The sequence below is a fragment of the Cucurbita pepo genome, chromosome LG14 (assembly GCF_002806865.2).
Source record: "Cucurbita pepo subsp. pepo cultivar mu-cu-16 chromosome LG14, ASM280686v2, whole genome shotgun sequence".
NCBI classification, from domain to species: Eukaryota; Viridiplantae; Streptophyta; class Magnoliopsida; order Cucurbitales; family Cucurbitaceae; genus Cucurbita; species Cucurbita pepo.
In genome coordinates, this window is record NC_036651.1 from 2,071,453 (window position 1) to 2,082,797 (window position 11,345).

At 36.5% G+C, this 11,345-nt stretch overlaps 2 protein-coding genes across 2 annotated transcripts in view; one reads left to right on the plus strand and one right to left on the minus strand.

The window, feature by feature from the left end:
* Nucleotides 1-1,279, minus strand: part of LOC111810386 (protein CUP-SHAPED COTYLEDON 2-like) — a 2,504-nt gene extending 1,225 nt beyond the window's left edge. Inside the window, exons 1-2 of the mRNA XM_023697093.1 lie at nt 1,090-1,279; nt 172-458 (exon numbers count right to left, since the gene is read on the minus strand). Of these exons, the coding sequence (XP_023552861.1) occupies nt 172-458; nt 1,090-1,279 (477 nt within the window). The remainder of the gene's footprint in view (nt 1-171; nt 459-1,089) is intronic.
* Nucleotides 1,280-5,148: 3,869 nt separating this feature from the next.
* Nucleotides 5,149-11,345, plus strand: part of LOC111810389 — a 10,375-nt gene continuing 4,178 nt past the window's right edge. Inside the window, exons 1-4 of the mRNA XM_023697095.1 lie at nt 5,149-6,235; nt 6,275-7,042; nt 9,093-9,233; nt 9,357-11,112. Of these exons, the coding sequence (XP_023552863.1) occupies nt 5,585-6,235; nt 6,275-7,042; nt 9,093-9,233; nt 9,357-11,112 (3,316 nt within the window). The 5' untranslated portion in view covers nt 5,149-5,584. The remainder of the gene's footprint in view (nt 6,236-6,274; nt 7,043-9,092; nt 9,234-9,356; nt 11,113-11,345) is intronic.

Genomic DNA, 11,345 nt, shown 5'->3' on the forward strand with positions numbered 1-11,345 from the left:
AAAAAAAAATATATATATATATATATATATATATATACAGTGGAGATGGGGGTGTTGACGTTGATGTGAGTTAATTTATTTAAAAGAAAATGAATTAATTAAACTATCAACGTCGACGGCGACTTGTTCAACCGAGAGAGAGGGGGGGAGAGAGAGGGAGAGAGAGAGAACCTTGGAAGAATCGGCGGAGAGAAAATGGTAAGCAAATTTTCCGGCGAGACGAAATTCGTGCATAACCCAGTTGGTCTTTTGGCCTTTTGGAGCTCTGCCTCTGTAGAAAACAAGCGTCTTCTTCATCCCAATTAATGAGTTGGTTTTCGAGCTCATTATTTCCCGGTCCTTTCCGGTCGCCTTCCAGTACCCGGCCTCCGTCGCCCGGTTCGTCCTCAACCCGGTCGGGTATTTCCGGTCTCGCAAGCTGAAGAAATACCACTCCTTTTCCCCCATCAGCGCTTTCTCTGTTCAACCCGCATATTAATATTATTATTATTATTATTTTCAATAAATAGAAAATATATATATATATATATATATATATAAAAATGTATGTAGGATGAATTAACACGTCCGCTAATTTAGAGAATGATCATGAATTTATAATCAAATAATACTATCTCATGAGAGCTTATGCTGGACAATATTGATGATATCCACCTTGGTTGGGGAGGAGAACAAACCACCATTATAAGTGCCTGAAACTTTCCCCTAGTAGATGACTTTTAAAGCCGGGAGGGGAAGCTCCCCTCAAGGAAAAGTCTAGAGAGGACAATATATACTAGTGCAGTGTGTCAGGACGCTAGACCCTAAAGGGAGTGGAATTGGGGGTGATCCCACATCAATTGAAGGAAGGATAGAGTGCCAGCGAAGACGCTGGGCCTCGAAGGGATGGATTGTGATGTACCACATGGGTTGGGGAGGAGAACAAACCACCACTTATAATAAAGGTGTGGAAACCTTCCGGTAGCAGACGTGTTTTAAAGTTTTGAGAGGAAGCCTAAAGAAGACAATACCGGCTAGCGGTGGTATAATATCATACCATTATAGAGAATCGTGTTCATCTAACAATATATATATAGAAAGGGAGCTGACCAGGAAGGTCCCAAGGCTCGGACTTGTTGAGGTCGACATGGGTGATGGCGGGCGAGGAGAAATGGGAGTCCAGCACCTTTTTCAGAAGGTAATGGGCGATCAGCTCTTCGTCGGTCGGGTGGAAGCGGAAACCCGGTGGGAGGAACCCGTCGGAGCTCTGGTGTCCGCCGCCGCTGCCGCCGTGATCCATGGAGGTTGATCGGAGTATAGAGAGAGAGAGAGAGAGAGAATTGTTGATGAATGTGGGTGAAAATCCAAGTTTTTATATCCTGAAGTGAAATCATATTTTTATTTATTTATTTAATTTAGAATATAATAATAATTTGGGAAATTAATGAGAGGATAGGGGAAAGGAATAATAAATGCTCAGTACAATTCCCCCCGACATAAACTGTAACACAAAATATGCATATAGATATTTCAAAACCAGCTTTATATGATCTATCATCTTTTTCTTTTTCTTTTTCGTTTTCGTTTCTATTACACGTGTTTAAAAATTACTCGATTAGCACTCGTACAGTTTGAGTAGGGATATCCGATCAAACTGGAATGATATAGAGAAGATTAGCATGTCCCTGTATAAGCGAACCGTATCTATTAGCGGTGTTACAAATGATATCAAAGCCCGATACTGGGTGGTGTGCTAATGAGGACGCTGACCTCCAAATAAATGGATTGTGAGATTCCAAATCGATTGAAGAAGGAAACGAAACATTTCTTATAAAAATGTAAAAGTCTATCTCTATTAGACACGTTTTAAAAATTGTGAACCTGATAGCAATATATAACGAGCTAAAACGAAAAATATCGGCTAGCTGTGGTTTTGGATACTTCCAAAATTTTATGTTGAGTCAGTTGAAATAAATGAAAATTTTATAAATTATATAAATAAAAAAAATCTTTATATATATAATTTTTAATTGAGTTTTTTATTTATTTATTAGACTTTTTTTTTTTATAAATTTTAATACAATTTGTATTTTAAATACAACATTTAATTTTTAAATATTAATTATTTTGTATATCAAAACACAATCATTAATTATCCTTTAAAGTTAACCTATAATGCAAATGATTTTTTTTTTTTTGGGAAATGTTAATATAAATATTTATTAATGGTTTTTTTTAATAATAAATTTGTCAATAAAAATGAACATTTAAAAATAATAGTAACGATAATTATTTTTTAAAATAATTATAATTAATAATAACAATATGTGATGATCTAAACTTGTAAGCGATATATTTATAATTTTTTTTATTGAAAAATGTCGCTAGTAATTCAATGTCAATTAAAATATTTATTTATTATTTTTAATAAATATAAATTCAATTAAATATGTATGGCCCATTTGAGTAAAGGCCAATAAATATAGAAACTTTATTTTTAATGTTTTTAATTTACTCGAAACAAACAACACATATGAAATGATAAAAACACTTTATAAAAAAAAAAAAAACATACACGGAGTTTTCTCGAAAATCATGATGACAAGTCCACCTCTTCCGACAGCCTCATTGTTGTGAAACTATAGCTCGGGTACCATATCAAAATAAAGAAGAAACACGGTCGAGTATAAAAATATTGGGTATGTAACCCACGTGGGTTCTTGATACTTAGCATTGATCGAGCTCTGATCATCCATTCATACTCGTTTCAATACGTTTTTTTAAGCTTAATTGGTACAAGCGTGCTACTAGCTAGAACTTTCCTAGCTACAAACGACACTATCACAACTTGAGGTAACTGGTAACTTTCGAGAGTCTCATCATAGTGACGTCGTAACACAAGAGAGTGACTCAGTTATTGACAACTAAGATACATACGTGGGCTAGCCATAAGTGGCTCCATCACTATTACGACGCGGTTGGCAACACATACATAATCTAAATTAAATTTAGCGGGATAAATAAATTAAAAAATATATTTTTTAAATTAAATTTCCACATATAAATATTAATTTTCCGTAATAAAAGTACAAATCCAAATTAAATTTAGCCCTTCAAAAAAATTGGCCGCCGCCTCCTCCTCATAACGGCTATTAAACGGAGAGAGACGGCTGACTTTTACTCTCCTGCGGCTGTGCTACGGCGCGTAATTGCCGGAATTATCACCGGTACTTTAATTTTAATTTCTCAAAAAGAAAAAAAGAAAAAGAAAAGTCCGGATCACATACGGCCCTGACTACCCTGCTCCTGCAAAAATAATAATAATTGTACGGCTCTGATTTCCTGATATTTCTGATCGTGGGGCCCAATTCTAACGTCAGTTTCTGATCCAATGCCTCGGACAGGATCTTTTGGGAACTTTAATTTTTAATATCAGCCGTCTGATCAATTTCACTTATATATATTGTATGTGTCTGCGTCTACGTATGGATACATATACTATTGTTTGGTCACGGGGATAGTCTACACCGAATGGAAATGGCATGATTTCCTATTCCGGTTTGAGATAGCGTACATCGGGAGTGTTTGGGGCAACGGTTCAGCCATTTAATTTTTTCATAAAAAAAAAAAAAACTAAAATAAAATAACCCGTCTCGATTGAGATGTTCGCTAAATAAGCCGAACACACCAAAAACTAAACATTCACCCCAAACGTCTCACGTGACATAAATTATATATCTTAGTTGTTTAAGACTTTTATACATTTTGTTTTAGTAAAAATCGTGTCGCCGTCACATCAAGAGAGCTGACATGTGTCTTTATAATCATCGACTCGATAATTAAGCTAACATTGGGACAAAAGTTACTTCACTAACGAAAAAATGAGAGCTCGACATTGTTTTGATTGTTACTGTAGCTTTTAATAATTACCTTCAATGTCGGGTAATAACTGTCGACTTTTGACTTTTGACTTTTGACTTTTTTACTTTTAATGGTCGTAATATATTGATCCATACAATTTTTAAAAATGTCCGGGGAGTAAAATTAAAATTTTAAAAATATTAATCTAAAATTAATTAAATGCAAAAATAAGTATTTTGGGTTAAATAAACACGATTAAAATAATTTTAAATTTTAAATGCTAAAAATGTAAATAAATAATATTAATTTCACATAAATAAATAAAAAAAATACACAAATAAATATTCCGGAAACGGAAAAATGATAAAAACAAAACGTACATATTTGGCGGCAAATTTTTGGGTATAAAAATAAACGAACGAAGCAACGACGTCGTATTTCGTATCCCACTCGCCACTTTAACGCGTGCTTTCACTCCAACTTGTTTTTAAGCGTATAAATTTATTTTAAATATTTTTAAAGCTCAATTATTAAAAATGCTTCTGTCTAAAAACATATACAATATTTTAAAAGTTTTAATAATAATTTTAAATTAAAAAAAAATCTAAAAAATATCATTTATGTTATTTATTTTATTATTATTATTATTATTTGCTAGAAATCCTTAGTATTTTATTTACAAAATATAGTTGAATTTAACAAATTTTCATTAATAGTTAAAATTATGTTTAAAAACACCGAAAAACTTTAAAAGTGACATTAACACCATTTATAAAAAAGATCAATTTTTTTTACTGTAAATATATGGACAAAAACTGTATATCAACCTTCTAGATTGTCTCCAAAGATTTTAATGTTAGTTTTGAAAGCTCCCGTGTATTTACAAGAACTGGTATTAACAGTAAAAATATTTTTGAATTTTTAAATTTTTAAAAAAGTTTAACAGTGGTATTAACCGTAAATTTTGTACGTAGTTTTTTTTGCTATATTCAATATTATTTTTAATATTTACGAACCCATAAAATAAAATTAAAATTATACAATTATCAGCCCTAATTAATATAACTATCGTATTCCAAAGTTTTAAAATTATTGTTAATATTATTCAATTTTTTTAAAAAAATTATAGTATTTTTGAAAGAAATTATAAAATTTATGTTTTATTAATTTAACTAATTTTTGGTTATAATAAATAGAACAAAAAAAACTGGTTTGGCTACACGCGCTATGAAAATCGCGTGGTGAAAAATGCCAAGAAAAATAGAACCAGTGAGAAGTTTGTTCTTAATAAATAAGCTCACGCCCTAGTCGTTCTGTCTGCGAGAAATTTCGCTCGGAATCTTTCTTTCTGGGAGGGAAAGGAAGAAAATCGTCCCACGAATTTGAAAACAAATGTTGAAGCTCGACCCTCAATCTTCATGGCGACTCGGGGAGAATCTAGGAGTTGGAAAGTCCTGTTGTTGATTTCTAGGGTTCGTTAATTTATTTTTTTCTCTTTCGAATCCGCTTCTCTCTGGTATTGGTTTCAAATAGATCCGTTTCGGTTATCAATTAGTGAGTTCCTTTCCTTTGCGCTTCGTGGCAATGTCTGAATGTTCAATATTTGGTTCGTTTGAATTTGTAATTGGATGAGGAAGAGGATCCTTCGAGTTTTGCTCGACCGAATCATAAGTTTCTGTGCGGATAGGCAGATTACTGGTCTAGGACGACGTTTGCGCTATTAATTTAATTTTTGATTTTTGTCATGCGAGTTTCATCGGGTTCAGTTTCGTCGTCATTGAAGCAGAGTGACAATCGGTCTGGGTCTAGGCTTAAGAAGAAGCACAAAAGGCTTGATGCCATATGCGAAAAAGAGTATAGTCGAAACCATGGCGATGTGAATGAGAATGGCAGTGGGTTGGGGATTGTGGAGGCTGACCTTGGGCTTCGGCGGAGCAGCCGTGTCCGTCGGGCCCCAGTCTTGCTCGATGCTTCCCCTATGCCAAAGAAGAAGCGGCGGAAGGTTCATGGGAATGAAACTTTGGGCGTTAAAACGAGTGCTAACTCTCTGCCTCAGTTGAGTGATGAATTGAATGATGAGAAGCCCGACAATTGGAGATCAAGGTTGAGATCAGGGAACAGAAATTTGGGGATTAGAGTGGAAAAAGGAACTCGGGCAAGCAGGAAAAGAAAACTTTTTGATGAAATTGTTGATGTGGAAGTAAAAAGTAGTGGAATGAGGAGGTTTGGAGTGACAAATGATCAAATTAACATAGAAAAAGAGGTGAAATCTCCTAAAATTAAGGATGGTTGTTGCAGGGAAGACATCTTGGATATCGATAATGAAGATGATGATGAGGAGGAGACTGAGGAGTGGGAGGAAGAAGAAGAAGAAGTAGAAGAAGAAGGGGAGGAAGAAGAAGAAGAAGAAGAAGAAGAGGAAGAAGAAGAAGAAGAAGAGGAAGAAGAAGAAGAAGAAGAGGAAGAAAAAGAAGGGGGGGAGGAGGAGGAGGAGGAGGTGGTGGAGGGAAAGGAAGCCATGACTGCAAAGAATGAGAGAGAGGACGTTTTGCCTTTGGAAAATGAAATGGATGACAAAAATGTGAAAGCAGTGGATGATGTTATTCCTGAGGTTGTTCAAAAATTGGACAAAGAAACTTCGAGTTCTTTTCATGTAGATGAGGCTTGTAGCGTCGATCACAATGAAGAACCAGCCAATGTGGTGGAGAATTCAAACAACGGTGAGATACCGCTGGAAGAATTAACACGACTAAATGAAGGCATAAATGAAATTCATGATGTAGAAGCTGCTGTAGTTTCAACAAATGAAGTGGTAGGTGGAAGGCGTTGCGATGAGAAAGCTATTGATTTGGGCAAGTTTACTGAAAAGTCTAAGCAACATAGTGGTGATTTAAATTTAAAGAAGTTTACAGACAGTTCCACAGGTATGTTGGGTAAGGCTCGCATTAAAGAGGGCAGAAGGTGTGGATTGTGTGGAGGAGGAATTGATGGTAAACCGCCAAAGAAGTCAGTTCAGGATTCGGGTGAGAGTGAAAATGAAGCTTGTAGTGGCTCTTCAGCTTCAGAGGAACCAAATTATGACAAGTGGGATGGTTTTGGTGATGAACCTGGATGGCTTGGACGCCTATTAGGTCCTATTAATGATCGTTATGGCATTGCTGGAATATGGGTCCATCAACACTGTGCAGTTTGGAGCCCCGAGGTGTGCCTTCTAACCTGGAACCACTGAGTTATACTGGACTGAGTGATTTTATTATTATGGTATCTGTTTTGATAGGCAACTGACTGATTTAATTTTTGTTACTTAATTCATTAAGATATTTTCTGGATTATAAATAATAGCTTTAACTCCACATAGGATTCTGCCCCTTTATATATATGCCTTTTAGCATGATCTACTTTATTCATCGCTCGCCCTGCATTTTCACTTCCAGAAGAGAAAGCTCAGATGTAGGTCATTTTGTTATGAAGTAAATATAATGTAGTTGACCTAATCAATGCGTTCGGTTGTTCCTTTTGCGGACATCCGATAAAATTGTTGTCTTCTTTAGCTAGTTTCATAGCATATGCACATAGCAATTTGGGACTAGATGACAGGAGAGTATCAATGTATATTTGGTCCTTTTTTTTTTTAGAATCTCAGATGCATTGGTCTTCTGCACTGTCAAGATGGTAAAGGAAAGTGTGCCACATTTTTATAGCCCATCTGACCCTGGTTGAGCCCTACACTTACTATGTGATATAGCAGCAGTAAATCATCGGTTCCCTTTATGTTCATATTATTTGGTTATATTCTAATGCATATTGCATATGAACTCCCGTCTTTTGATATTTAAGTTATTAACCATGTGCAATGCTGTGGTTTGGTGCCCTCCTTAATGTCACTGTTGGGTAATTACAGATTTCTTTAATTTAAGAAGCCAAAGAGCAACAAAAGGAACCAGTCTCCTATGTCTCTTTAAGGTCCTTCTGTATATTCAAATGCACATTGCATATGAACTCCCATGCCTCTAAGGTCCCTATAAATTTTCTGTTCTTGACATTTCTCCGCTACCTACAAACTTATCATGATCATTACTTGAGATAATTCTAGCCTTCCGAAGCAGAGGTCCATGCTAGTTCAAATATTTGAGAAATACCAATTTCGGAGAAGTAGTAGTATCTTCAGCTGAATGAGGAGCTACCAGAAAGATGAAAATCAATGCTAACTACTCAATAATATGGACTAGGACTCAGAATAGCAGGTCTCCAAAGAGCATAACCATTCAAACTGTTTTGTTTTGTTTTTTAAACTTTCCACCCAGTGGTAGAAAATTTAACATCCTATCATTTAGTGACAAAGTGATTCGTTTGCAATAGAAAATTGGCTAGAAGGATCTCACTTTCTTGCCCCATCCTTTCCCAGACTTAAAGACCTTGTTTTGAAGGTGACACGGTAGGAGATGGAGGCCCTGCACCTACTTGTTGACTGTAGCAATAGGTGCTTTGCTTGGGCACTTCTTAGTTACCTTGTTGACACCTTTTCCAGCTTCGTGAAGAAATAAGCTATCTTCAAGCTGTTTTGTGTGAAACATATTCTCTACTCATTCTTCTGCAAATTACAATTGATTAAATGTCTTCTTTTTATCCACTATCTCCTGGGCTTCGAAGTAATTTATCATTTTCCTTTCATATGCTATAACAAATTTTTTTCCTCTGTTATGATTTATAATTGTTTTTTCAACTTTTTAAAAGATTCTCCTCACTTCACTTAGAGATGCCCAGTAGGCATTTAAAGGTGGAAAAGAACCTGTGAAACTGACAAACTGAACCTATTTTGAAATGCACGTCTTGGGAATATACTAACTGGCTTCTCCATTCAACCCTAAGATTGTTGAAATCCAACCAAATTGAATCTTCTTCTTTTATATATTGTCTGCTTATTATCCCTAAAGAGTATTTGATGTGCGCCGACATTCTATTATTACTGTTTAACACATGTCTAATTGTCCCAACAAGTGTCTGATATATGTCAGATACTAGCATGTTCTCCTAATTAAAGTGACTGTACTTCTTAGTTTTCAACCTATCTTAGAGTGCCAAAAGAATTTGGGTTCAAAAAATTGGTCAACATAGTTGATAGTTTCTCTTCTTAAGTTATCTTTTTACGTTGTTAGTTGCTCTTGCCTCTGTTCTTGAGGCTAATAACCTTTATAATTCTTTTAGGGATTTTTTTCCGGATATCAATTTTAATGAGCAAAACATATTTGTAGGTTTATTTTGCTGGATTGGGATGCTTGAAAAATGTAAGGGCTGCTCTTTGCAGGGGAAGAGCATTAAAGTGCACTCGGTGTGGGAGACCTGGCGCAACCATCGGATGTCGTGTTGATCGATGCCCAAGAACTTACCACTTGGTCTGCCTGTCACTGTTGTGCCATTATACTTCGTTATTTTCTGGCTTAGGCTTCTTATATGCATCATTGGATGTACAATTCTTTAATACTTTTTCTTGATCCTGTTATTTTGTTATTCTTCAGCCTTGTGCACGTGCTAATGGTTGCATATTTGATCACCGGAAATTTCTCATAGCTTGCACAGATCATCGCCACATCTTCCAACCTCATGGAAATCAATATTTAGCTCGGATAAAGAGATTGAAGGCCAGGAAAATGAAACTGGAAATAAAAAAGCAATCAAATGATGCTTGGCGAAGGGATATTGAGGCTGAAGAAAAGTGGTTGGAGAATTGCGGGGAGGATGAAGAGTTTTTGAAAAGAGAGAGTAAGAGACTTCATCGAGATTTGGTGAGAATTGCACCTGTATATATTGGTGGCTCAAACTCAGAAGGAGAGAACTTATATCGTGGTTGGGAGTCTGTTGCTGGGCTTCAAGGTGTCATCCAATGTATGAAAGAAGTAGTATTCTTACCACTCTTGTATCCTGAGCTTTTCGATCGCTTTGGGATTACACCTCCTAGAGGTGTTCTGTTGCATGGATATCCTGGAACTGGTAAAACACACGTTGTGCGAGCACTAATAGGTTCTTGTGCTCGTGGTGATAAACGAATTGCATATTTTGCTCGTAAAGGAGCTGATTGCTTAGGGAAATATGTTGGTGATGCAGAACGTCAGTTAAGACTTCTATTTCAAGTTGCAGAGAAATGCCAACCTTCTATTATATTTTTTGATGAGATAGATGGGTTGGCACCTTGTCGCACAAGGCAGCAAGATCAAACCCATAATTCAGTTGTGTCTACATTACTTGCACTATTAGATGGTCTAAAATCTCGGGGGTCTGTCGTAGTTATTGGTGCAACAAATCGCCCTGAGGCAGTTGATCCAGCATTAAGGAGGCCTGGGAGGTTTGACCGTGAGATTTATTTTCCTTTGCCATCGGTTGAGGATAGGGCTGCTATTCTCTCCCTTCACACTCAAAGGTGGCCAAAGCCAGTTGAGGGACCCTTGCTCCAGTGGATTGCAAGAAGGACTGCAGGCTTTGCTGGTGCTGATCTTCAGGCTCTCTGTACTCAAGCAGCAATGAGTGCTTTGAAAAGAAATTTTCCTCTTAAAAAAGTTCTATCAGCTTCTGGGGAACAAGCTTCAAGAGATAACTGCCCTCCTCTTCCTTCCATTTTAGTGGAGGAGCGGGATTGGTTAGAAGCTCTATTATATTCTCCACCTCCATGCTCACGTAGAGAAGCAGGGATGGCTGCTAATGATGTGGCATCCTCTCCTCTTCCCTCTCATCTCATTCCTTGTCTGCTTCAACCACTGTCAACTTTACTTGTTTCCCTTTATCTTGATGAACGCATCAGCTTGCCGGCTAATCTTTTAAAAGCTGCAACTTTAATTAAAAGCGTGATTGTTACTGCTTTGGATGGAAGGAAAATTGTCACTAGTTGCTGGTGGTCTTATGTTCACGATTTTCTTCAGGATGCTGATATTGCAAATGAGATAGAGATAAAGCTGCAGGGTTCTGGAGTGTTACTTGAGGATTCTACTTTTGTTGGTTCTGGTGTTCTCAACAATGAAACAGGCAATGATAGTTCCAAGTTTGAAAGTGTAGGTCACCGTGGTGGCCCACCCACTACTATGGTAGAGTCACCATTCACCTTGGAAAATAAGTCTGGCTTCCGTATTTTGATTGCTGGGAATCCCAGATCTGGACCAAGGCATCTTGCTTCTTGTCTTCTTCACTGTTATATTCAACATGTTGAAATTCGTAAGGTTGATATAGCTACAATTTCACAAGAAGGTCATGGTGATTTGGTGCAAGGCATATCACAAATATTATGTAAGTTCTTCATTTTTTTTATGTGTGTTTTATGTTGTTCTACTAATTGCTAATGTACAGACTTGTGAAGTTCATTATGTACATATTTGTAATATTCTTTGCAAGGCCATGATCTTGTTGCTTTAGTCTTAAGTTACGGGGAATCCGTCATGTACCTTCTGGTAATGGGAGTCCATGATTTCCTCGTTTTCATTTCATTCATCAATGTAATTCAGTTTCTCTTCCCCCCCCCC